The sequence below is a fragment of the Pleurodeles waltl genome, chromosome 10, assembly GCF_031143425.1.
Source record: "Pleurodeles waltl isolate 20211129_DDA chromosome 10, aPleWal1.hap1.20221129, whole genome shotgun sequence".
NCBI lineage: Eukaryota > Metazoa > Chordata > Amphibia > Caudata > Salamandridae > Pleurodeles > Pleurodeles waltl.
In genome coordinates, this window is record NC_090449.1 from 6,416,745 (window position 1) to 6,442,500 (window position 25,756).

Sequence of the window (25,756 nt, forward strand, 5' to 3'; positions counted from 1 at the left end):
TTAAATGGCAAAGTCAGGCCAGCACTTTAAACTGCTCTTCCAGCCTGCAATGACAGGCTGGTAATCTTATTTTATTCGTCTTCCACCCAGCGTGGCACAACCACTGCTGCAGTCCCTGGAGGTGACCCTCTAACATGTCCTGGGTACCATTTACTTAGGACCTACAGGTAAGTTAGATTAGCTAATTGGGCATGGGCCAATTCGACATACCTGTTTAAGGGTAAAGGCACAGACACTGATGCCTGGTTAGCAGGCCTCAGTGCACTCTCAGACTCAAAAAAAAAAAAAAAAATATATATATATATATATATATATATAAGAAACACACAGCAGCATCAGTCCAAAAACCTGGTGGTGACTATACAAAAAAGGCAATTCCTTACAATAAGATATTGATACGGATAATGGCTGTGAAGGGAGAGAATTCCAAGTTGCTGTGATGGTCTGTTTCATTGCCAGAGTTAGACTTTGTAGTGGAGCATGGAGCCAGATTGAGCCATGGGAATGCTGATGGACTTTCCTGCCATTTTTACCAAGCTAAACGCTCAATCTCTCCAGGTTGGGAGTTGGTTTAGGGTATTCTGATTTGAAAAGTGCATCTGTTGGAAAAGAAAAATCCCTTGCATGGTCAAGGACGTTATACCCTTACCTGAGACCCCCAGCTGCAGTGATGTATGGATCCATGGTGCTGATTTTTGTTGTCATGAGCAAACATGGATCATGTGTGTGGGCCATGACATAGGTCTGTCCCCTGAATGTATGTGCGCCAGTCAAAGACAATACATGAAAGATTCTGGGCTCCATTTTTTGGAGGCCCAGGGCTGATTCGAGGAGCATGAGGGCATAGGTGCATCCCCCACAGACAAATTTGTGGATTGCTGCATTCTGGTGAGCTAAGTGGGTCACACACTGAAAGGAAAGCCAGCCTCTCCTGAACACACTGGTCTTTAATTCAGAGAGGTCCCTGGAAGAGAGCCTGGTACATCTCAGGAAAGAGATGGGGCTGATGAGAAAATCCTACAGGGTTGAGGCCTGGGTGGACTTTTGATACACATCGCTGTGGCTGACATCCAGTGGATGAAGTTAGAATCACTCCCATGGCCTATCAGATTTGGAGTCGCTCTTGCTGAGAAAAACTGCTTTCTGGAGGAAGGGGCAATTGAAAAAGAAGCAGCCTCTTAAACTTCAAAGAGACAGTCCTTAAATCACAATTGGTGTCAGAAAACGGACTGTAAGATGGGGAGCTCTAGGCTTCCAAAACTGTCAAATGTCAAGCAACCAGACAGGCCGTGCCTGCTGAATTTGTGAAAGTCTTAGGGGCATGTTAATGACGCACCCATAGTAACCTAAGGCCTTCCTTGCACTTTACTGCACTAGTGTCAAACCGGTTGATGCTAGTGTAGCAAAGCGCCACAATAGGATCAAAACTTCTGATGCTATTGGCCAAACGGCTGCCATAGTGATCTTGGAGAGAGAAGGATCTACCTCCTGTTTCTGTCAGCCTGGCCCTAGGAACTTCGGCCAGATGGCCATGGGCAGAAGAAAGAGTTCTAAAGGGAGTGCAGAAATGGGCCCTGAGGGGCGGGTACTCGGACAGAGTGGTTCAGGGCTCTGTGCATATGGACAAGAGTCTTCGACAGGAAGCCAGTGCAGGTCCTGCATGTGTCCTGAAGCTTGTCTAGGTAGGTAGACCACCCACTGACACCGCCTGCAGTTACCCGGGCGCAGCATCCCTTGAACAAGTACATGGAAGGTTTAGGGATGGCCACAAATGTGAAATCAAGACTTGATTATATTTAAGACACCGGCAGCTGGTTTACAATGCTCCTTCCCGCTGTATCAACCACAACCCTCAGCCCAGCTCCATGAGCTCCTGCCTGGTCACGTGACTTGGACACTTTAAAGATGGCCGCCGCGTTCGTCCTATTCCGGGGTCAGCGTTGAATAAGAAGTCCCACTAAGAGCAGCCCCGTACCAGCTCAACCAATCAGCATCCGACCACACACGCAAGCACGCCCTCCAGACGCTTCACCAATCGCATCTGAAAAGACTCCGTCCTAGAGCCAATCGCATAGACGAGTTCAAAAAAATTGAACCAATCCCGTGCGAGCAGGCCCTGGGCGTCGGCCAATCCCGTGCAAGCAGGTCTTGGGTGTCGGCCAATCCCATCCGCGCAGGCCATACTGTCCACGGCGGACCGCGGACTGCTGCTTCCGGACTGGTTCCCCGCAGGCGGCGTTACGCAGTCATGTCTCTGGCAGGCCTCCGGCTGTGCGAGGCGGCTCCCCCCGGCGGGCCGCGGCCGCCCTGGTCCCCGGCACAGGTGGGGCTGCCGGACTCCTTCCGCCTCACCGCCTTCTCGGAGCTGAAGGGCTGAGGCTGCAAGGTCCCGCAGGAGACGCTGCTCGGGCTCCTGGCGGGACTTCAGCAGCCGCCGCCTCCGGCGGAGGATGTTCCCGGGGGCTTCCCCGCCCCCACACTGGGTGAGCCGCCGCGCGCACCGAGGAGCGGACGGGGTGCGCGCGCACTGATTGGAGAGGCCGGGGTCACGTGATGGTTCGCAGTGGGGTCTTTATGACGTCACAGCCCGCAGATGGCGTCTTTCGGGGGTGGGAGCCGACCAGCAGGTCGGATTGGCCGCTGGTGGTCACGTGGTCGCATGAGTTTCAAGCTGAACTGTGCTGAGCACGTGGGTGCAGCGTGGTCTCTGACGTCACTGTTGTCACTGATCTTCAGCGCTTATGACGTTTCATGCACGTGCTTGTTCTGGGTCCGTGCACGAACCCTAAAAAATGAAGGGGGGGACTAACCAAGGTAGGCAGTACACGAGTGACATCATGACATCACGGGAAGTGCATCACAGCCCATAACCTCCCAGGAAGTGACATCACAAGTGACGTAAGACCTTAAACCCTTGCACACGTGTAGCAGGTCTATCATGCTTTCAGCACATTACAATATTTAACAAATTAGATTTTGTGTCAGTATGTGCCACAATGTGACACAACCTCCAATGCAAAATCAGGGCCTCAACGTATAGATTTATTTCTTAAAACCCTGCTATAAAGGAATCTGCAACAAGGAGATGTGGCTGCAAGAGATCTGGGTGTGCCCGGTAAATATCAGGGGATAATCAGGGGATAATAATGGTAAGAAAACTCTAAAGATTAACACATTTGCTAGAGAGATCTGTGTTATGTCTAGTTCCAGTTTTGAATCAACTGTAGCTTTGAGGGTTAATATGTGCAAATCACATTATCTAACATGCCGATGACAGGTGTTCATTTTAATTTTAAAAGGTTAATGGTTCACTGCTTTTAACACAGATCCTTTTGTTACTTGCAGTTCTGGAATTGTAATCCTTCTAATATAGCACAGTGAGCTGCGCAGGGCATGCAACTCCTCTACTCTGTAACCCTCACTGTCTTAATGCAACACGTACTGTACGTTAATTTACACATTTGATTTATTGTCAGTTTAGAATGTGTACGTGATGTCAAGTGCTCTGACATCCTGCATTTGAGTGAGTAGCCCTAGCGGAGGAGCTGAGTCTGCATTTAAATAACTAAGTCAACTGTTCAAACATTTCACAATGTATTTCAGTAGTTGTAAAAGCCCATTTTTTGTGCTTCTGTAAAATGAAAAAAATATTTTAATAGAATGAAAACACTTGGTGATGTGCAACGAAAAATGTTTTCTGAATCCTAATTTTCACAGATTTTTGTTAATACACTATATAGTTTTATCAGTAAAGCTGCAAGTTATTGTGGAAGTTTTTGTACATTATGACAGTGTGCTACTACATCATGCTTTAGTAATATATTTATTAAAAGTGAGTATTTAAACATAAACTGAGAAACACTCCTGCCCTGATGGCAATGCTATAAGTAAACTAAGAGGCAAGTCATGGATTATGTGTTCCCTATATGTAACTTAGATTCTTATTATACTTGGAGCAAACATTTAGTCTATTTAATCAAACAGGAGGTTTTTTTGTACAGCAGAAATGTTGAATTCACATATTTGAAGGTGCTCTCATGTGAGAATGAAGAAAAAGACAACTCTGTACAATAAAATATATGTCTGGGATCACACAATTTGAAACCCGTTTAAAGGTCGAGTACATTAGGTCATGTAGATTGTTCAAGTTACTCGACCTGCAGGTCTAGTAACATTTTTATGATTTTTCGAGGCCTGCTAACTTTGCCTCTGTTATGGGCCCAGCTGGAATCTGATAAGCAGCCTCCCCCGCCTGACTGTTGCTGCTCGTAGAGAAGGCAGGCCACATGCAGGTGCTGCTGAATGTGTCCCAGTGTCTGAAAATTACACAGGGATAGATCAGCATATTTCTGTGGGGCTCAGCCTCTTGGCAGGGTAGTCTGCATCCCTCCTGTGAAAGAAAGTGGGTAGGTGGTATCTACCCTTGACTTGTGCCCTGGTCAGGATCACAGGAGCACTTTCAGGATGCCAGCAGGCTAGGATAGAGTGCCGATAGGCTAGAATCTGAGCTCGTAGCTGCCCTTCATTATGGAGAGGGTCATTGTGGTAAGAACCTGTTTATCAGGGTCACTTTGACTTCCTTCTTGAAAGTGACAACGGATGGGTTTGTGCATAGCTACGGCCAGAGGGAGTTGCATGTTTTAGAGGGCTGCACTGGAAAAGGTGCAAGTGTAGGTATTATTTTTTCCTTGAATCTCTGTGGTTGCAGTCTCTGGGAATCAGTGCTGTGTAGGGTTCGACCTCTGCCTGAAATGGGCAAACTGCATGGTAAGTATTTAGGGCTGCCAGAGTGTACTGCTTGATGCATTAAGTAGGCTGTCTTGTGAGAGCTTCTGGCTTAAACAGGAAGATGATGGAGCACTAAATAAAAATGAATTGTGTGGTCAAAGCCTTTAGCTCCAGTTATTGGCCTTACCACAGCATTGAAGGTCGTCCTTAGCAGCACAAGATGTGTTTTAAGTATTCCAGTTAGGGTAGGACGTCTATAATCTAGCCTGGAGACTAGCAAGGCTTGCGCTGCGTTCATAAGCTCTTGGGGTGGGCTGAATGGCTTAATCATCTTGAGGATGCTAAGTTGGTAAAGGGTAGTACATGTGAATGTGCTTGCATGTTTATAGATTTTTTTGATTTGATGATTATGGCTTTATAGTTGAGAGCATCGAAGTGTTTAAGCCATTCTCGTACAGGTGGAGAACTCTGTGCGAGTGGGAAAGATGTGGAATTCAGTCTTCATGGAGTTTCATTTGAGGTGGTTTTGTTTCAGCCAGTTTGGGATTATTTTTTTACAGTGTTGGTGAGCCGGACAATGTAGTTAGCAGACAATACTTTAAAGGATAATTAGTTGTCAACTGTGCATACATTTGGTGTAGGAAGTTGGCTGTGTATGCACTATTGCAAAGTAAGAAATAGTGTGCACAGAGTCTCAGGGTTCCCCTTAGAGGTAAGATAGTGTCAAAAAGAGATCATTCCAATGCTCTATTTTGTGGTAGTCCCAAGTAAACCACAGTTCCCTGCCCTATCTGACATTTGGATGCCTTGATAGAGAGTCCTGCTAATTTCAGAGCCTTCAAAACCTTCTTCAGGTGGACCAGGTGATCCTGCCAGCTGGAGCTAAAGACAGCAATATCGTCAAGATAAGCTGCACTAAAGGACTCCAAGCCAGCAAGGACTTGATTCACCAACCTTTGGAAGGTGGCAGGGGCATTCTTTAAGCCAAAGGGCATTACAGTAAACTGATAATGCCCATCAGGGGTGGAGAATGCTGTCTTTTCTTTTGCTCCTGGTGCCATTTTGATTTGCCTGTACCCTGCTGTCAAGTCAAAGGTACTTAAGTATCTGGCAGCACCTAGTTTGTCAATTTACTCACCTGCCCTTGGAATGGGATGGGCATCTGTCTTGGTGACAGAATTAAGTCCTCTGTAGTCCACACAAAACCTCATCTCTCTCTTCCCATCTTTGGTGTGAGGCTTGGGGACTAAGACCACTGGGCTAGCTCAGGGGCTGTCAAGAGTGCTCAATGACTCCCAATTCCAGCATCTTGTGGACTTCCACCTTGATGCTTTCCTTAACTTGGTCAGTCTGTCTGAAAATTTTGTTTTTGACAGGCATGCTGTCTCCTGTGCCCCCATCATGGGTACACAGGTGTGTCTGACCAGGGGTTAGGGAAAAGAGCTCAGCAAACTATTGTAAGACTTTCCTACAGTCAGCTTGCTGTTGGCCAGAGTAGGTGTCTGAATAGATCACTCCATCTACTGAGCCATCTTTAGGGTCAGTGGAGAGGAGATCAGGGAGAGGTTCACTCTCAGCTTCCTGGTCCTCATCTGTAACCCTCAACAGGTTCCCATCTGCCCTTTCATGAAAGAGTTTGAGGCGGTTCACATGGATCACCCTTTTGGGGGGGTCCTGCTAATGCCTAGGGCTACCAGTTAGGTGACCTAACTCTTTCTCTCTAGCACTGGGTAAGGGCCGCTCCATCTGTCCTGAAGTGCCCTGGGAGCCACAGGCTCCAGAACCCAGACTTTCTGCCCTGGCTGAAATTCAACCATAGCAGCCTTTTGGTCATACCACATCTTCTGGAGTTGTTGGCTGGCCTCAAGGTTTTTGCTTGCCTTTTCATCCTGGAACGTAGGCCTAGTACATAGTCCACTATATCTTGTTTAGGCTCATGAAGAGGTCTCTCCCAGCCTTCTCTTACAAGAGCTAGTGGTCCCCTTACAGGATGGCCAAACAGAAGTTCAAACGGGGAAAACCCTACTCCCTTCTGAGGCACCTCTCTGTAGGCGAAAAGCAGACATAGCAAGAGAACATCCCATCTCTTTTTGAGTTTTTCAGGGAGCCCTGTGGCGCTGTAACAAAGGGGGTGAGCCTTTTGAGGCTCACCGCCAGGTGTTACAGTTCCTGCAGGGGGAGGTGAGAAGCACCTCCACCCAGTACAGGCTTCGTTCCTGGCCACAGAGTGACAAAGGCACTCTCCCCATGTGGCCAGCAACATCTCTGGTGTGTGGCAGGCTGGTAAAACTAGTCAGCCCACACTGGAAGTCGGGTATGTTTTCAGGGGGCATCTCTAAGATGCCCTCTGGGTGTATTTCACAATAAAATGTACACTGGCATCAGTGTGCATTTATTGTGCTGAGAAGTTTGATACCAAACTTCAGTTTTCAGTGTAGCCAATATGGTGCTGTGGAGTTCATGTATGACAGACTCCCAGACCATATACTCTTATGGCTACCCTGCACTTACAATGTCTAAGGTTTTGCTTAGACACTGTAGGGGCATAGTGCTCATGCACCTATGCCCTCACCTGTGGTATAGTGCACCCTTCCTTAGGGCTGTAAGGCCTGCTAGAGGGGTGACTTATCTATGCCATAGGCAGTGTGAGGTTGGCCAGGAGCTTCTGAATGAGGTTCAACCGTAGTGTCTTCTCATTGCTATAAGAAGAGATCCCCTGGAACTCCCACCAGACAAGCTGTGCAGAGATGCCCTGTTTGGGTGTGGGGCGTAAAGCGGCACCCAAGGCTTCTTGTACAACAGGTTCACACGTGCTCGTCTTAGCTAACTATTAGCTTAGAAATGTGAACACTGGCTTTAAAGGGGCCCTGACCCAGCAGCGGACAAGCCTCGCATCCTTTCCAGCAGCCCACACAAAGTAACTAATTAGCCAGACGAGTTAATGACTAGTCCATCTCTGACCCCTCTGTGAAACCGAAATGACAGATTTCAAAGACACAAGGGAAATACTGATTTGTGATTCAGGAATTTTTGCAGTTTCGTTTGCACTGCTCTGGGTTGCCTTCAAAGTTTGATATTTCTGGCGCACCATTACAATAACCATGCATAAGAGTTAAGTCAGGTCCAGTTTGTAATGAGTAAAGCAGAGAACCAGGCTGAATCCTTGTGTCTAGATGACTTATGGAACGGTAGGAGAGCATGAACATTGGGTTTAGAGTCCTTGCTAAGGTGAATGATGGCTTGGCAGTGGTTTGTGAATGGTGGCTGTGATGGACTCTCAATGAGAGAGTGCCCGCCCTATAGTGCCAAATGCTGTGTAAGCATTAGTGGTTTCATCCCAGGAGTGTTTGAGAGGCACAAAGTATTATTCCACTTGGGGCTAAGCTCTCCCAGGTTAGGGAAGACTTTTTCATTTAATGAGGACTTCTTTTCACTTCGCTTGCTTTTGACTGCTGGGGGCAGGTTATCCAGGTGTGGATCTGTGTTTAAGAAAGGATGAGGTTTTCTTAAAATTTTGCGTCTTCGCTCCAAAAAGATTATCCTACATGATTTGGTCAGGAAGTTACTTTGTGATGGTCCATGTTGGAGGGTCTCATTTGACAGAAAGCATGGTATTCCCATGTGGAAGGCTTCCTTACATGGACCCATTGCACTATCACATAGAGGCCTCCATTAATTGTGCACACAGACTCCATTAGCAGGTCTCCTGGTAGCTCTTGTAGCACCATCACGTAGACACCTCCAGTGATTGCGTACATGGACACCATCAGCAGGTCCTCTGGTAGTTCTTTTGGCATCACCATGTAGAGGCCTCCATTGGTTGTCCTCAGACTCCCATCAGTTCTCCTGGTAGTTCTCATGGCTCCACCAAGTAGAGGCCTCCACTGGTTGGGCACACAGACTCCATCAGCAGGTCCCTTGGCAGTTCCCTGTGCTCCACCATGTAGAGGCCTCCACTGGTTGTGCACACTGACTCCACCAGCAAGTCTCTTGGCAGTTCTCAGGGCTCCACCACGTAGAGGCCTCCACTGGTTGTGCATGGGGACTCATATTAGAAAGTTGCTTGGAAAGCTGTGTGGAGTCCGTGTGTGTGTGTGCATCCCATGGGTGTTACTTGTTTCTCTTGTGTGTAAAGAGGTGTTTCTATCTGTGGTACTCGCCCACCACCCATGCCGGAGCAGCCGCATAAGTGTGGCATGCCCATGTTGAATGCTTCTCTTACCTGTACAGAGGCATCCCCACACACTTGGGTCTCCATCAGCTCCTCTCGTAGCACTCCATGTGTAAGGTCCTGTACGGAAGACTCCCTTTACTGCTTCTGACACACAGCAATTCATTACTGTCCTCTTTTCATGCAGGTATCGGCATGGACTCCTGTGTCATTCCTCTGCGGCATGGGGGCCTGTCCCTTGTGCAGACCACAGATTTCTTCTACCCTTCGGTTGAGGACCCTTACATGCAGGTACCGTGAAAGCACTGCTGGAGTATTGTTTGGGGGTAAAAGCGGGTCTGTACCTGACTAATGCCCCTTCTTCTCCCTATCAGGGTCGCATTGCCTGTGCCAATGTGCTGAGCGACCTGTATGCCATGGGCATCACGGAGTGTGACAACATGCTGATGCTGCTTAGTGTCAGCCAGAAGATGAGCGAAGAGGTGAGCTGAGTGCACAGAGACACTTGGGGCATAGGGGGCCAGGTCGAGAAGGAAATGGGAATCACAGGGCTGGTTTGAGTGCATAGGGTGGGCTCTTTCAGCAACCACATCTGGAGGTGCAGTAGGGACAAGCTGGGGGGAGTCCCTGTAGAGCATACACTCATGTACCTGTTGCATCTCTTCTTTATGTGGTGGAAGCTTGCAGTCCTGTCCAGAGTGCACTGCTGTGGGGGAAGCCTGTACCTGTCTCTTCTTTGTGTGGTGGAAGCTTGCAGTCCTCTTCAGAGTGCACTACTGTGAGGGAAGCTTGCAAGGGGAGTCTCTGTTGAGCATACTCTTGTACCTGTTGTATCTCTTTGTGTGGTGGAAGCTTTCAGTCCTGGACAGAGTGCACTACTGTGAAGGAAGCCTGTACCCATCTCCTTGTGTGGTGGAAGCTTGTAGTCCTCTCCAGAGTGCACTGCTGCGAGGGAAGCTTGCAAAGTGAGTCTCTGTAGAGCTAACACTCCTGTACCTGTTGCATCTCTTCTTTATGTGGTGGAAGTTTGCAGTCCAGTCCAGAGTGCACTGCTGTGAGGGAAGCCTGTACCTATCTCTTTGTGTGGTGGAAGCTTGCAGTCCTTTCCTGAGTGCACTGCTGTGAGGGAAGCCTGTGCCTATCTCTTCTTTGTGTGGTGGAAGCTTGCAGTCCAGTCCACAGTGCACTACTGTGAGGGAAGCTTGCAGGGCTGTTGTGCTTGAGTATGAGGGAAGCTTTTACTGCTGCAGTCTGTCGAGCAGTAGAGTTTGCCCTGCTTCTGTGCTGCAGCTTGTTTGATGTGTGTGTTCCTTGCGTGTAAAGTAGGCGTGGGTTGGGTATGTTTTGGTCAGAGAAGCTTGTACAGTGGCTCCCCCCATGCTCTTTGCGTGTGCATGTGTGCTGGAAGCTTGCACTGGTGGAATGGCCTTTCCTTTGGAAGCCTTCTTTTAGGTTTGATGTTTCTTTCACCCCGTGTCCTGTTTGGTGGCTGCGCCTTTCCTTGGTCGCATGTTTGGGGTGAATGTTTGTCTTCCATCATGGTGTTAGGGTGACTGCTACGTAGGTTCTGAAGCCACTTTTCTTCTTGAGTGCACCCTAACTCCTGGTGTCTTGCTCTTCCAGGAGCGGGATAAGATCATGCCGCTGATGGTGAAGGGCTTCCGTGATGCTGCTGAGGAGGGAGGTACCTCGGTCACTGGTGGGCAGACTGTCTACAATCCCTGGATCATCATCGGGGGAGTCGCGACCGTCGTGTGTCAGCCGAGCGAGTTCATCATGTGAGTGCACTTCCGCCAGACTTGTGCCCCTTGAGGCTTCTGTGCCATTCTTTGCATTGGTTATGGCCTGTGTCCTTGCATGTGTGTTTTTTTTTTTGGGGGGGGGGGGGTTTATGGGGGTGTCTAGTGCTACCATTTCTGCTGGCCTTCTTGCACATCTTTGGGGAGAGGGATCCTCATGCCCTTGTGTGTGCACACGTGGGATTCTGTATCCATGCACGAGGGGGGCGAACCTTGACATACCTGCACTGTTGGTGTCCTGTGTCCTTGCACACGCCATGAAGGGGTGTCTCCTGCCTTAGTTTACACTTGGGGTGTCTTGTGTTTTCGTAGACATGAGTTGAGCTTGCACAATCCTTACACTGGTTGAGGTTGAGTCCTGTGTCCCTGCACACGTGGGAGGGGGGGGCTGGTGCAGATCTTTGGGGGGGATTGGGGTCGTGCAATCAGTTTCATCAGTTGTCTTCGTGTCCCTACATAAAGGGGTGGGGGGGTAAACCCGTGCTTTCACCAGTGTCGCCGCACGCACAAGGTAAGGCATCTTGTCTCTGTGCACCCAGCGGTGGGAAGCATGGCGCTGTGTGGCTTGAGGTTGTACGTGTGTCTTTGGTGTGTCACTATGTACACTCCCCTGAAGGCTAAGAAAGGTGATGTTTTCTCTGTCCCTCCAGGCCTGAGAACGCAGTCCCTGGAGATGTGCTGGTGCTGACCAAGCCTCTCGGTACGCAGGTGGCAGTCAACGCCCATCAGTGGCTGGACAATGTGAGTATTTAAGTGAATGAAATGTCTCCTGCATCCTCTGGGGGGGGGAGGGGGGCATCTACTTGGAGAGGGGGGCTTCATAGAGTAAAGCGTGCTTCGCACTGGAGAGAGACCGGGCCAGGGCTCGTGCCTGGGAGGTAAAGCTTGGATCTTCACCCATGAATCCCACCGACCTGGTAGCTGCTGACTGCCCCTCTGTAGCCCCCCCAGGGTTAAACACTGGTGCGATATTTCAGGCCTGAATGACCGAGGTTCAGGCAACATAACTATACATTTGAAGTGGAAACAAGGCCTGGTGAGGAAAGTGGGAGTTACCGGTTTGCCTTCATGTGTTGTGAACACACACATTTAAAATATTGGAGATCCTAGCTATATACAGTGAATGTCTCTGGAGCCCTAATATACCCAACATCACACATTTAAAAAGCTCTTCAGGGGCCCTTCTAGCAGCGGTGGGGAGGGCGGCCGCAGTGATGGCGTGCTGCATGTGTGTGGGAGAGGCCTCCATACTGAGTAAAGCCAGTCGTGGCTGTAGGTTTGTCAAACCGATCACAGCGCACGGATGAGGCAGGCGACTCCTGGGGGGGGGGGGGGGGGGAGTGAGGTTTGGGGGGGCACTGTGTCCTTCCTTCCACCAAAGGTTACTTCAGTGTAGTAACCCGCCCTTGGACTCCCAGCATCCTTGGAGCACAGCCCATGGCTAGAAGACTGCCCTTCCTACAGGCCACTGGGCTGACCCCTGTCAGAGGAGTTGATGGCACCGGGTGAAGCACCCACTGTCTCTTGGGGAGGTCTCTTCTGTCAGGAGCGAAGCTGAGGGCTGGTGACTGGGTGAAGCACCCACTGTCCCTCCTGAGATGCCTCTGAGGCAGCTCTCTTCTGTCAAGAGCAAAGCTGAGGTTAGGTGAAGCACCCACTGTCCCTCCTGAGATGCCTCTGAGGCAGCTCTCTTCTGCCAGGAGCAGAGCTGAGGTCTGGTGTCTGACCAGGTGAAGCAGTCACTGTCTCTCCTGAGATGTCTCTGAGGGAACTCTCTTCTGCCAGGAGCAGAGCTAAGGTCTGGTGTCTGGGGAACCGGGCGAAGCACCCACTGTCCCTCCTGAGATGTCTCTGAGGCAGCTCTCTTCTGCCAGGAGCAGAGCTAAGGTCTGGTGTCTGGCCGGGTGAAGCACCCACTGTCCTTCCTGAGATGTCCCTTAGGCAGCTCTCTTCTGTCAGGAGCATAGCTGAGGTCTGGCGACTGACCGGGTGAAGCACCTGCTGTCCCTCCGATGCCTCTGAGGCAGCTCTCTTCTGTCAGGAGTAGAGCTGAGGATTGGTGTCTGAGTGACCGGGTGAAGCACCCACTGTTCCTCCTGAGATGCCTCTGAGACAGCTCTCTTCTGTCAGGGGCAGAGCTGAGGGCTGGTGACTGGGTGAAGCACCCACTGTCCCTCCTGAGATGCCTCTGAGGCAGCTCTCTTTTGTCAGGAGCAAAGCTGAGGTTAGGTGAGTCTGGGTGAAGCACCCACTGTCCTTCCTGAGATGTCCCTTAGGCAGCTCTCTTCCCTCAGGCGCGTAGCTGAGGGCTGGTGTCTGGCCGGGTGAAGCACCCACTGTCCCTCCTGAGATGCCTCTGAGACCGCTCTCTTCTGCCAGGAGCAGAGCTGAGGTCTGGTGTCTGACCAGGTGAAGCAGTCACTGTCTCTCCTGAGATGTCTCTGAGGCAGTTATCTTCAATCACGAGCAGAGCTGAGGTCTGGTGTCTGGGTGACTGGATGAAGCACCCACTGTCCCTCCTGAGATGCCTCTGAGACAGCTCTCTTCTGCCAGGAGCAGAGCAAAGGTCTGGTGTCAGGGTGACTGGGTGAAGCACTCGCTGTCCCTCCTGGGATGTCTGAGGCAGCTCTCTTCTGCCAGGAGCAAAGCTGAGGTCTGGTGTCTGGGTGGGTGAAGCACCCACTGTCCCTCCTGAGATGCCTCTGAGGCAGCTCTCTTCTGCCAGGAGCAGAGCTAAGGGCTGGTGTCTGGATGGGTGAAGCACCCACTGTCCCTCCTGATATGCCTCTGAGGCAGCTCTCTTCTGTCAGGAGCAGAGCTGAGGTTAGGTGAGTCTGGGTGAAGCACCCACTGTCCCTTCTGAGATGTCTCTGAGGCAGCTCTCTTCTGTCAGGAGCAGAGCTAAGGTCTGGTGTCTGGGTAACCGGGTGAAGCACCCACTGTCCCTCCTGATATGCCTCTGAGGCAGCTCTCTTCTGTCAGGAGCAGAGCTGAGGTTAGGTGAGTCTGGGTGAAGCACCCACTGTCCCTTCTGAGATGTCTCTGAGGCAGCTCTCTTCTGTCAGGAGCAGAGCTGAGGTCTGGTGTCTGGGTGGATGAGGCGCTGGTGAGGGACGGGCACTGAGTGAAGACACTGAGGGGCTGACTGACATTCTGTCCCTGAGTCCTGCCTACACTAGTCATGCAGACTTCCTGACTCCCTGTGGCTCCTGTTTTCTGCTTCTTCAGCCCGAGAGGTGGAACAAGATCAAGCTGGTGGTCTCTGAGGAGGAGGTGGAGCTGGCTTACCAGGAGGCCATGTACAGCATGGCCACTCTGAACCGGACCGGTGAGTGAATCCCGAGCTGCCCCAGCTCGCATAGTGTGTGTGTGTTTGTGTGGTTTTACAGAAGCCCCTGCGGTGACCCTTCTGGGGTTGGGCCTGCCTGCTAGCTCTTGCAGCGCTTGACTCGAGGCCTCAGTGCGCTTCCAGTTGTTTCTGAAGTGTCTTTGCGTAGTGTGGAGAGCACATGGATTCCATCTGATGCTGCCTTTGTGCACAAGATCACACGTAAAACAGTGGCCACGTGGGACTCGTGGATCCACCTGAAGCCTGTTCTGCTGGTGCTTCTATAATGACCCCTGTCCTGTTGGATTCAGGCCTTTGTGCCCAGGCACCCTGTAGATGTGTGTGTCCCCTGCAAGTTTGCCGCTGTGTTGGCTTGAGTGTGTACATACATGCTCGTTGGTTCGTCTGCATTTGTTTTCATTTCCTTGTGTGCGTATTCTGCATTTGTTCTGGTGGTTGCGGGTCTATCTGCAGCAGTGTACAAAAGCAAACCTATTGGGTGAGTGTATACAATCTACAATGTGTGCAGACCACCTCCACTTTCTGCTAGACTTAGTGCTAATTTACTGCCTCGAAACCCTGGTTGCTGACGTCCAGCGCCCAGTGTATGTGATCCGACCCCTAAAGTAAATGTGCAGTTGGCTGATAGCTGATTGGCATATTTAATGAAGTCCCTAGTATACAATACTCGAGGTAATTAGGGCCTCTAAGTGGAATGTCACCAGTGGACTGCAGCCCCTACGGTGCCACCACTAAATGTCACAAATCAAAACATGACTCTAGACCTGCAAATTCAACCTGGTAAAATAAACCTTTAGCCAGGCATAACTTTAATACTGGTAAGTTACCCCTAAGGTAGGCCTCAAGTGCCCACAGGGCACTGCGTGTTGCTTAAAACATTGGAAATGTCGAATCTCTGCCTCCTCGGTCCACGTAACCTGAAGGAACATATAATGGCAAGGATGGCTACAGAATATTAGCCCATTGTTGGGTTGTTGCAGCAGCATTAAAAAGTGACGAAGCCCTCACCGGAGAACTGAGTAACGCTTAAACCATGCGTATTATTTACAGCAGAGCGCCAGACTTGCTTGTTGCCGGCCTTGAACTGCAACTAGTAATCTACCCCTCATCCTGCTACCCATGTCCACCATTCTTCCTCTCGCTGGCTGCCGCAAGCTCTGTTTAGGGTCTTCATCTTTGGGTTTCCATTAGTCCAAGGCATTAGTTCTTAACCTGTGGTCCGCGACCCCACGAGGTCTGCTGCACCTCTTCTAACCATCATCGCTTGCCAATCACAAGCATTTTGAGCAACATTACTTGACAGAGTTCCTTCTACAGTGAAAAAAATCTAGTAACTAATTAGATGTCTGTATTAAATTAATAGATATCTTTTAAAAAGGATCATAGGCACTTCAAGCATGTTTGTAGTGAGAAGCTGATTGCTAGTTGAGGGCGGAGCATGGGTGAGTGCGCAGTCACTGTTCACATTCAGGCACACCAGCCTGAACCAGCCATTGGCTTCTAACTAAGAAGACACTTGAATTGCCAATGCAGAGTTGGAGCCAGTGTTCAGAGCGCCCAGTGATCTATGGATGTACACACAGACTGGGCAATGGGCCCTTCAGGCTGCAGGTTATCGCCTCTTGTGGCACTTAGACTCCAAGCACCTGCACTTCTTCTGTTGGAGAGGACACATGTCTGCACCCTTCAGCAGAGCGCAGTGATGCCCACTGGACAGCGTGCACTCTGGGATAGCAAGCACTTCATCTTTCTAGCTTTTCTGCACTCACTTTTTGACACAAAGACACTGCATCACCTCCAGCTTTGTCTATACCAGTCTTGGTTGCTTCCTGTTTCTGTCCCATTGTCTCTTCTGAGAGCTGTGATCACTCACTGGGTTGTGAACATGACCCGGGATAACCCGGTCCTGTAGCTCGCACGTAAACATGCAGCTGAAGATAAACGTGCTGAGTTCATGTAGTGTGTACTTGTTTGTGTTGCGTTTTTGTTTACTTAGTCGCAGAACTCGCTTGGGGTCTTTAGCCTCCAGTGGTGGTTCAGGGGTACCACTGGTCTGAGGCACATAGAGGCTGCACGTGACCGCTCTGTTGCTCTCTTCCAGCCGCAGGCCTCATGCATACCTTCAATGCTCATGCTGCCACTGACATCACAGGCTTCGGGATTCTGGGTCACGCGCAGAACCTGGCCAAGCAGCAGCACAATGAGGTGTCCTTCGTCATCCACAACCTGCCCATCATCGCCAAGATGGCGGCTATCACCAAAGCATGTGGGAACCGCTTCAAGCTCTTACACGGCACCTCGCCGGAAACATCTGGTAAGTGCTCTCTGAAAAACTGCACTTGGTGAAGGACACAACTCTGATCTTAATCGATGTGTGGCAAACTGGACATATGACAACGATTTATAAATTTTCAGCAAAGTAAAGGCCTGGTTTAGAACCTCTATCTTTCAGTTAAATAGCAGACAGGATATCAGTCATGTTTGTGATAGAATACTCCATCTGCCAGGTTCTAAATCGGGCACAAAGTCTGAAGCTGAGTGTGGAGTAGTGTATCTAGCATGTGTTTTCATAAAGATCATGTGAAAAATATACAGGGTGATCACGGATGCCAGACCTGCCCCTGCTGCAGAGCTAGGGGGAGGCTGACTTGGGAGAGGCAAAGATTGGGAAAGTGGCTCCAGTCGGAGGCGTCGTTCAACAGTAGGCACAGAAACGCACGCTTCACATTCATTCACTTGTTATATTGTACGCCTGCGGGGTTGGAGGCAATGGTGTTAGAGGCAGATCTAAGGCCCCCTTGAAGTCACGCTGACCATGCTGGCTATGTGCATGTGACCTTGCGATCCCCACATATGTCAATATTGGACCCAGGCGTTGAATCCGTGTTTTTCATGACCCCCACAGTAATCCCTCCTTCCTTTACAACCAAGGTCCCCAAAGAAACTGGGAGTCGTGACCCCCAGGGTGGCTGTGGAGATATTGGAAGACGGACGTGCACTTCCCAGCCAGTTCTCTCAAATACAAAAGGCTTCATTGTGTAAAACCACAACTGTCCTGGGACGGTTAAGTTGGATAGTTAAGAAAGCTTCAGCTGAATTGTCATTCAGTGAGTCTCCTGTTAAGGGAATCCGAGGGAGGGGCAGACATCTAAAGAAGCGTTCTTTCCAGGCTGCCTACTTGCCAGAAAGAAATGCAGATATTCGCTACCAGTTAATCTGCAAATGTAAAAGGTGCTTAGGAGCCGGTATTGATCGAATCACTGGAAGCTTTGTGATGACAAAGATGTATTCTATTTGAGTGGTAGTAAAGAGAGTTAACATCTGAACTGTGAAGTGTGTGCTTTTAATTGTAATTGTATGTTCGATGGCATCTGTCGCTGTAGATACGCATGTTTTGCAATAGCTCGCCATCTGGTGTTGGGCCGGAGTGTTACAAGTTGTTTTTCTTCGAAGAAGTCTTTCGAGTCACGGGACCGAGTGACTCCTCCTTTTGTCTCCATTGCGCATGGGCGTCGACTCCATCTTCGATTGTTTTTTTTTTCCGCCATCGGGTTCGGACGTGTTCCTGTCGCTCCGAGTTTCGGAACGGAAAGATAGCTAATTTCGGAAGATTTTCGTCGGTATTGTTGCGTTCGGGATCGGCGTAGTTAGATTCAACACCAGATCGAAGAGCTCCGGTGCCCTTCGGGGTAGTTTTTCGATCCCCCGTCGGGGCCTGGTCGGCCCGACCGCGTGCTGAAGAACGCCGATGGAACGGACCCCGTTCCGTTTCTGCCCCAAATGCCACAATAAATACCCCTATACAGACCAACACTTGGTCTGTAACCTGTGCCTGTCACCTGAGCACAGCGAAGACACCTGCGAGGCCTGTCGTGCGTTCCGGTCCCGAAAAACTCTCCGAGACCGTCGAGCCAGAAGACTTCAGATGGCGTCCGCGCCGACAGCCCACCAGGAGTTCGAGGAACAAGAAGAGGAGGGATCCTTTTCGATCCAAGAATCGGACTCCGAAGGATTCGACGATACACAAACCGTGAGTAAGACGTCGAAAACCACACAGAGGAAGATTTACAAGGCCCAGGGGACGCCACTGCCATCAGGCCATGGCTCCACCCATAAATTCGGTGACCGACCGTCAGCACCGAAAAAGGCCCAAACAGTGCCGAGATCGTCCGACTCCGGTCGAGACACCGGCACGCAGCCTTCTCGGGACCGAGAAAGTGCTGGAGACAAGCCCCGACACCGAGATGCCGGTGTGGACACGGCTCGACGCCGAGACAGCGGCACCGAAGAAGATCGACGCCGAGAGGTTTCGGCCCCGAAAAAGAAAAAAGTCACCTCGGAGCCGAAAAAAACACGCAGACAGGGTTTCGGTGCCGAAACAAACTGCAAGCGACCCAGCACCAGGCTCTTATACAGAAGAGCACTCGCTAACCTCACAAATGCAGAAGCATAGGTTTGAGGAAGAGCTACAATCAACTGATGTGGACCATACGCAAAAGCGTATTTTCATACAGCAGGGGACAGGAAAAATAAGCACCCTTCCCCCCATTAGAAGAAAGAGAAGGTTGGAGTTCCAAACTGAACAGACACCACAACCAAAAGTGGTGAAAAGAGTTACCCCACCACCCTCTCCTCCGCCCGTGATTAACGTCTCACCAGCACGAACTCCATCACACTCCCCAGCTCACACCACCATAAGCCAGGGTGACCAAGATCAAGACGCATGGGACCTATACGACGCCCCAGTGTCGGATAACAGTCCTGAGGCATACCCTACGAAGCCATCTCCACCAGAGGACAGCACCGCGTATTCTCAAGTGGTGGCTAGAGCAGCACAATTTCACAACGTAAGCCTCCACTCAGAACAGGTCGAGGATGACTTTTTATTCAACACACTCTCCTCCACCCACAGCTCCTACCAAAGCCTGCCTATGCTCCCTGGTATGCTCCGGCACGCAAAAGAAATCTTTAAGGAGCCGGTCAAAAGTAGGGCAATCACACCAAGGGTGGAAAAAAAGTATAAGGCGCCTCCTACAGACCCGGTTTTCATCACTACACAGCTGCCACCAGACTCTGTCGTTGTAGGAGCAGCTAGGAAAAGGGCCAACTCTCACACATCTGGAGATGCACCACCCCCAGATAAAGAAAGCCGCAAGTTCGATGCAGCTGGTAAGAGAGTCGCAGCACAAGCTGCAAACCAGTGGCGCATCGCGAACTCTCAGGCACTACTTGCGCGCTATGACAGAGCCCACTGGGACGAGATGCAACATCTCATTGAACATCTGCCCAAGGACTTACAAAATAGGGCAAAACAAGTGGTTGAGGAGGGACAGACCATTTCCAACAACCAGATCCGCTCCTCCATGGACGCTGCAGATACAGCTGCACGGACAATTAATACATCTGTAACTATCAGAAGGCATGCATGGCTCCGAACGTCTGGATTTAAACCAGAGATTCAACAAGCAGTTCTCAATTTGCCTTTTAACGAAAAAGAACTGTTCGGTCCAGAAGTGGACACAGCGATTGAGAAACTCAAAAAAGATACGGACACTGCCAAAGCCATGGGCGCACTCTACTCCCCGCAGAGCAGAGGGAATTACAGCACATTCCGTAAAACACCCTTTCGAGGGGGGTTTCGGGGTCAGAGCACACAAGCCAGCACCTCACAAGCAACACCGTCCAGTTACCAGGGACAGTATAGAGGAGGTTTTCGGGGACAATATAGAGGAGGGCAATTCCCTAGAAATAGAGGAAGATTTCAGAGCCCCAAAACCCCTACTACTAAACAGTGACTCACATGTCACTCACCCCCTCCACACAACACCAGTGGGGGGAAGAATAAGTCATTATTACAAAGCATGGGAGGAAATCACTACAGACACTTGGGTTCTAGCAATTATCCAACATGGCTATTGCATAGAATTTCTACAATTCCCTCCAAACATACCACCAAAAGCACAAAATTTGACAACACACCATTCCAATCTCCTGGAGATAGAAGTGCAGGCACTATTGCAAAAGAATGCAATCGAATTAGTGCCAAACACACAAATAAACACAGGAGTTTACTCACTGTACTTTCTGATACCAAAGAAGGACCAAACGCTGAGACCAATCCTAGACCTCAGAGTAGTGAACACTTTCATCAAATCAGACCACTTTCACATGGTCACACTACAAGAAGTATTGCCATTGCTAAAACTACACGACTACATGGCAACTTTAGACCTCAAGGATGCTTATTTCCATATACCAATACACCCATCGCACAGGAAATACCTAAGGTTTGTATTCAAGGGAATACATTACCAATTCAAGGTACTGCCTTTCGGATTAACAACCGCACCAAGAGTCTTTACCAAATGTCTAGCGGTAGTCGCTGCACACATAAGAAGGCAGCAAATACATGTGTTCCCATATCTAGACGACTGGCTAATCAAGGCCCATTCGTTAATAGAGTGCTCAAATCACACACATCATATCATACAAACCCTCTTCAAACTAGGGTTCACCGCCAATTTCACAAAATCCAAAATTCTGCCGCGCAAGGTACAACAATACCTAGGAGCCATAATAGACACATCAAAAGGAGTAGCCACTCCAAGTCCACAAAGAATTCGAAATTTCAACACCATCATACAACGCATGTATCCAACACAAAGGATACAAGCAAAGATGGTACTACAACTCCTAGGCATGATGTCTTCATGCATAGCCATTGTCCCAAACGCAAGACTGCACATGAGGCCCTTACAACAATGGTCACAAGCACAGGGTCACCTTCTAGATCTGGTGTTAATAGACCGCCAAACTTACCTCTCGCTTCTGTGGTGGAACAACATAAATTTAAACAAAGGGCGGCCTTTCCAAGACCCAGTGCCACAATACGTAATAACAGATGCTTCCATGACAGGGTGGGGAGCACACCTCGATCAACACAGCATACAAGGACAATGGAACGTACATCAAACAAAACTGCATATAAATCACCTAGAACTTCTAGCAGTTTTTCAAGCACTAAAAGCTTTCCAACCAATAATAGTTCACAAATACATTCTCGTCAAAACAGACAACATGACAACAATGTATTATCTAAACAAGCAAGGGGGGACGCACTCCACGCAGTTAAGCCTGCTAGCACAAAAGATTTGGCGTTGGGCAATTCACAACCAAATTCGCCTAATAGCACAATTTATACCAGGGATCCAAAATCAACTCGCAGACAATCTCTCTCGATCACCAACAGGTCCACGAATGGGAAATTCACCCCCAAATTCTGAACACTTATTTCAAACTCTGGGGAACACCTCAGATAGACTTGTTTGCGACAAAGGAGAACGCAAAATGCCAAAACTTTGCATCCAGATACCCACACAAACAGTCCCAAGGCAATGCCCTATGGATGAACTGGTCAGGGATATTTGCTTACGCTTTTCCTCCTCTCCCTCTCCTTCCTTACCTGGTAAACAAACTCAGTCAAAACAAACTCAAACTCATATTAATAGCACCAACTTGGGCAAGGCAACCCTGGTACACAACGCTGCTAGACCTATCAGTAGTACCCTGCATCAAATTGCCCAACAGGCCAGATCTGTTGACACAGCACAACCAAAAGATCAGACACCCAGATCCAGCATCGCTGAATCTAGCAATCTGGCTCCTGAAATCCTAGAATTCGGGCACTTACAACTTACCCAAGAATGTATGGAAGTCATAAAACAAGCCAGAAGGCCAGGCACTGCTATGCAAGTAAATGGAAGAGGTTTGTTTGCTACTGCCATATTAATCAAATACAACCATTACACACAACTCCAGAACATGTAGTGGGTTACTTGCTTCACTTACAAAAATCTAACCTGGCTTTCTCTTCCATTAAAATACACCTTGCAGCAATATCTGCATACCTGCAGACTACCTATTCAACTTCCCTATATAAGATACCAGTCATTAAAGCATTCATGGAGGGCCTTAGGAGAATTATACCACCAAGAACACCACCTGTTCCTTCATGGAACCTAAATGTTGTCCTAACTAGACTTATGGGTCCACCTTTTGAACCCATGCACTCCTGCGAAATACAGTTCCTAACCTGGAAGGTGGCATTTCTCATCGCCATTACTTCCCTAAGAAGAGTAAGCGAGATTCAGGCGTTTACAATACAGGAACCTTTTATACAACTACACAAGAATAAGGTCGTCCTAAGGACCAATCCTAAATTTTTGCCAAAGGTTATTTCACCGTTCCATCTAAATCAAACAGTGGAACTTCCAGTGTTCTTTCCACAGCCAGATACCGTAGCTGAAAGGGCACTACATACATTAGATGTCAAAAGAGCATTGATGTATTACATTGACAGAACAAAAAACATCAGAAAGACTAAACAACTATTTATTGCATTTCAAAAACCTCATGCAGGAAACCCAATATCAAAACAAGGTATAGCCAGATGGATAGTTAAATGCATCCAAATCTGCTACCTTAAAGCTAAACGACAGCTGCCCATTACACCAAGGGCACACTCAACCAGAAAGAAAGGTGCTACCATGGCCTTTCTAGGAAACATCCCAATGCAAGAAATATGTAAGGCAGCCACATGGTCTACGCCTCACACATTCACCAAGCACTACTGTGTAGACGTGTTATCCGCACAACAAGCCACAGTAGGTCAAGCCGTATTAAGAACATTATTTCAGACTACTTCCACTCCTACAGGCTGATCCACCGCTTTTGGGGAGATAACTGCTTACTAGTCTATGCAAAACATGCGTATCTACAGCGACAGATGCCATCGAACTGAAAATGTCACTTACCCAGTGTACATCTGTTCGTGGCATCAGTCGCAGTAGATTCGCATGTGCCCACCCGCCTCCCCGGGAGCCTGTAGCAGTTTGGAAGTTACCTTCAACTATTTATATATGTATCATCTCAACCTTAAATAGGTGCAAACTTAGTCACTCCATTGCATGGGCACTATTACTACAATTCAACTCCTACCTCACCCTCTGCGGGGAAAAACAATCGAAGATGGAGTCGACGCCCATGCGCAATGGAGACAAAAGGAGGAGTCACTCGGTCCCGTGACTCGAAAGACTTCTTCGAAGAAAAACAACTTGTAACACTCCGGCCCAACACCAGATGGCGAGCTATTGCAAAACATGAGAATCTACTGCGACTGATGCCACGAACAGATGTACACTGGGTAAGTGACATTTTCATTACATAGTGTTTACTACCCCTAAGGAGGTGTTGAAGGGACAGTTATGTAAGAAAATTGTATTTCGTATGGTCTGCGTATTATTACTAAAATCTATATCTTGGAAGCAGTATTTTATGGTAAAACATTTTGCACATTTTGTAGTAGTCTAGTTTATACTGTGTAATGCAAATATAAAATAGTGACGTACATATTCACCGTGCCTTTTGTCCTCTCTGGTTACACACAGACCTCTGCAGTGCATTAGCTAATTGAGGTCTCATAATGCAGTACAGTGCATTTCACACTGAGTAACAACTTTCTTTTATTTATTTTTCATTTAAGCGTGCTGACGGTGAAAACCTAAAAAAAGTACAGAATATTTTGGAGCTTTATGAGAGACTTGCGTCACTGAAGCATCACTGTTTTTGACGCTCCGGCAGAACAAGCCTTTCAATCATACCTATGAGGCGACGCAAAGCCACCCCACGTGACGCATGACCTCATAGATATGGAGTAAGGCAAAGCAGTTCAAGCCGCTGCGTTGCCTTACTCTGCGCCAAGGAGGCATCCCATGGGCGTCGCTGTGGCTGTTCCCACGCAACATCCATGGATTTTGACGCTGGCCCAGATTTTCAAAATCATGTAAACTGGACCAGTGCCAAAACCTTACGCCTCCCCAGAGCAGGAGCAATGAGGATAAATGTTTTAATTGCTCCTCGTTTTTTCTCTTGCCATGTGTGTTGCATTCTGAAGCACATATCGAAAGAGGAAAATGCCGCTCGGGATTGTTTTTGTGGATGAAGGTGCCCCTTCCTACACAAAAACAATCCTACCTCCCTACAGTGGCACTAGGCAGCAATATTTCTTCACCGTAAAAATGATTTGCCGTGGGAATTGGAGACATTTATGATGGTCGATAATGAAGAGTACCAGGTTCTGGAAGTTTTTTTCAGGAAGAGGTCCTTACTCCTAAACACTTTTTAGGGGGTCTCTGCATCAAAAAGTTTGACGACCTGTGCTTTACAACCTTACTGGGTTATGTGAAGAGGTTCCCCAAGAGGGTGCAGAAATATACTGCATTGATGTCTCCTGGCAAAACGAAGGGTGGCACTCTGGTGATGCAAGGGGGCAGTCCCCAAAGTTAAAGACTGGGAAGCAGATCTTATTCATTGTAATGAAATATCAGACCGTATCCACCATGACCTAATATTTGGAGCTCCCTCCAAGAGTACTTGATAACTCGGAACACTTCAGATCGAGAGAGCCTATGTGGCGTGTAGCGTACCTTGAGGACCCGAGAAGTGGTCCTGGTGTGCGTTGCCTCCACCATCTATACACTGTATGGTGTGCATTCGAACTAGATGTGACATGAACGTGAGGTAAACCTGTTGTGGAAACCAACCACATCATTCAACTACAAAGTATCTGGTTGAGACATCTGGCCGCAGATTCCTCCATGCGTCAGTCTGGATCCGGAGACTTGTCTCAAGCAAAACCCTTGCGCCCTGTTAAGTGGCACTGATCGGCTCCGTGTCAGGCATCGTCCTTGCTGGAAATGACATCACGGGTCCTGTATATGCGCCACTGCGCGCTGATGTCCGTTCCACACCGGCCAGCGCTGATCCGAAGAAAGAGCGACCCCCTCGGTCACTTTTTGACTGGTCTTTTTGTTGAAGATTTTTAAGTGTCTACACTCCTGGTGTGTCAAATGTCTTCTCGTAAGACTGGTTTCAAGCACTGCGGTTCTTGTCATCGGGCGATATCCGTGGCGAGTGGGCACCTCGACTGCCTTTGGTGTTAGGAGCGCAAGCCCTCCTTCTTCGTCCCGCTTCAAGTCCTCTGGACAGTTTGGTAAGTCGAGGCACATGAAGTTGTAGAAGAACAAGTGTTCTTCGACTTCAACCTGTCTATCGGCTTTCGAGAATTTTTATAATGCCATGTGCCTTGATTTTGACCAGTCTGACTCCGCTGGAGCGCCTATGGGGCCCCATGTGGTCAGAATGGGGTTCCTCTGCTTCTACACCAGCAGCTTCAGCCTCTGCTCTGGGGGCCGAGGTCATACCACCTCAACCGTCCCCGGTTTTGAAGCAGACGCTCCCAGCACCGCCTGTGCCTTCAGGTGTACTGACCCCATCTTCATTGGGGATACGGACACCGACCCGGATCGGCATCGCTTGCCCCCTATCTTGGATCCTGACCCTTGTTGTTAGGGGTTGGGGTACAACGGGAAATGGGAGGGGCGCTGGACCCTTTAGAATACCAGCTCCAAGCCCCTTTGGTCTGTCATATGGACCAGGGTGACGCCAGTGGTCTAGACACTTCCCCAGACACTGGCATGCTTTCTCCCCCTGCCGTGGCTATGGAGGAGGGAGCGTTCTATTTGATGGTGGTGCGTACAGCGGCCGAACTCCTGTGCCTCAAGTTGCCTTTGGTGGCAGTCAGGACTAACCTTCTGACAGAGGTGCTTAAGCCCGGGTCTTCATCCACTGAACATTGCCCTTTAAAGAAGC

General features: G+C 49.1%; 1 protein-coding gene across 1 annotated transcript in view; it reads left to right on the plus strand.

Annotated features, from left to right (window-relative positions):
* Positions 1–2,140: 2,140 nt before the first annotated feature.
* Positions 2,141–25,756, plus strand: part of LOC138260876 (selenide, water dikinase 2-like) — a 31,530-nt gene continuing 7,914 nt past the window's right edge. The window contains exons 1-7 of the mRNA XM_069209321.1: positions 2,141–2,483; positions 9,087–9,190; positions 9,274–9,381; positions 10,523–10,677; positions 11,349–11,439; positions 13,927–14,026; positions 16,149–16,361. Of these exons, the coding sequence (XP_069065422.1) occupies positions 9,095–9,190; positions 9,274–9,381; positions 10,523–10,677; positions 11,349–11,439; positions 13,927–14,026; positions 16,149–16,361 (763 nt within the window). The 5' untranslated portion in view covers positions 2,141–2,483; positions 9,087–9,094. The remainder of the gene's footprint in view (positions 2,484–9,086; positions 9,191–9,273; positions 9,382–10,522; positions 10,678–11,348; positions 11,440–13,926; positions 14,027–16,148; positions 16,362–25,756) is intronic.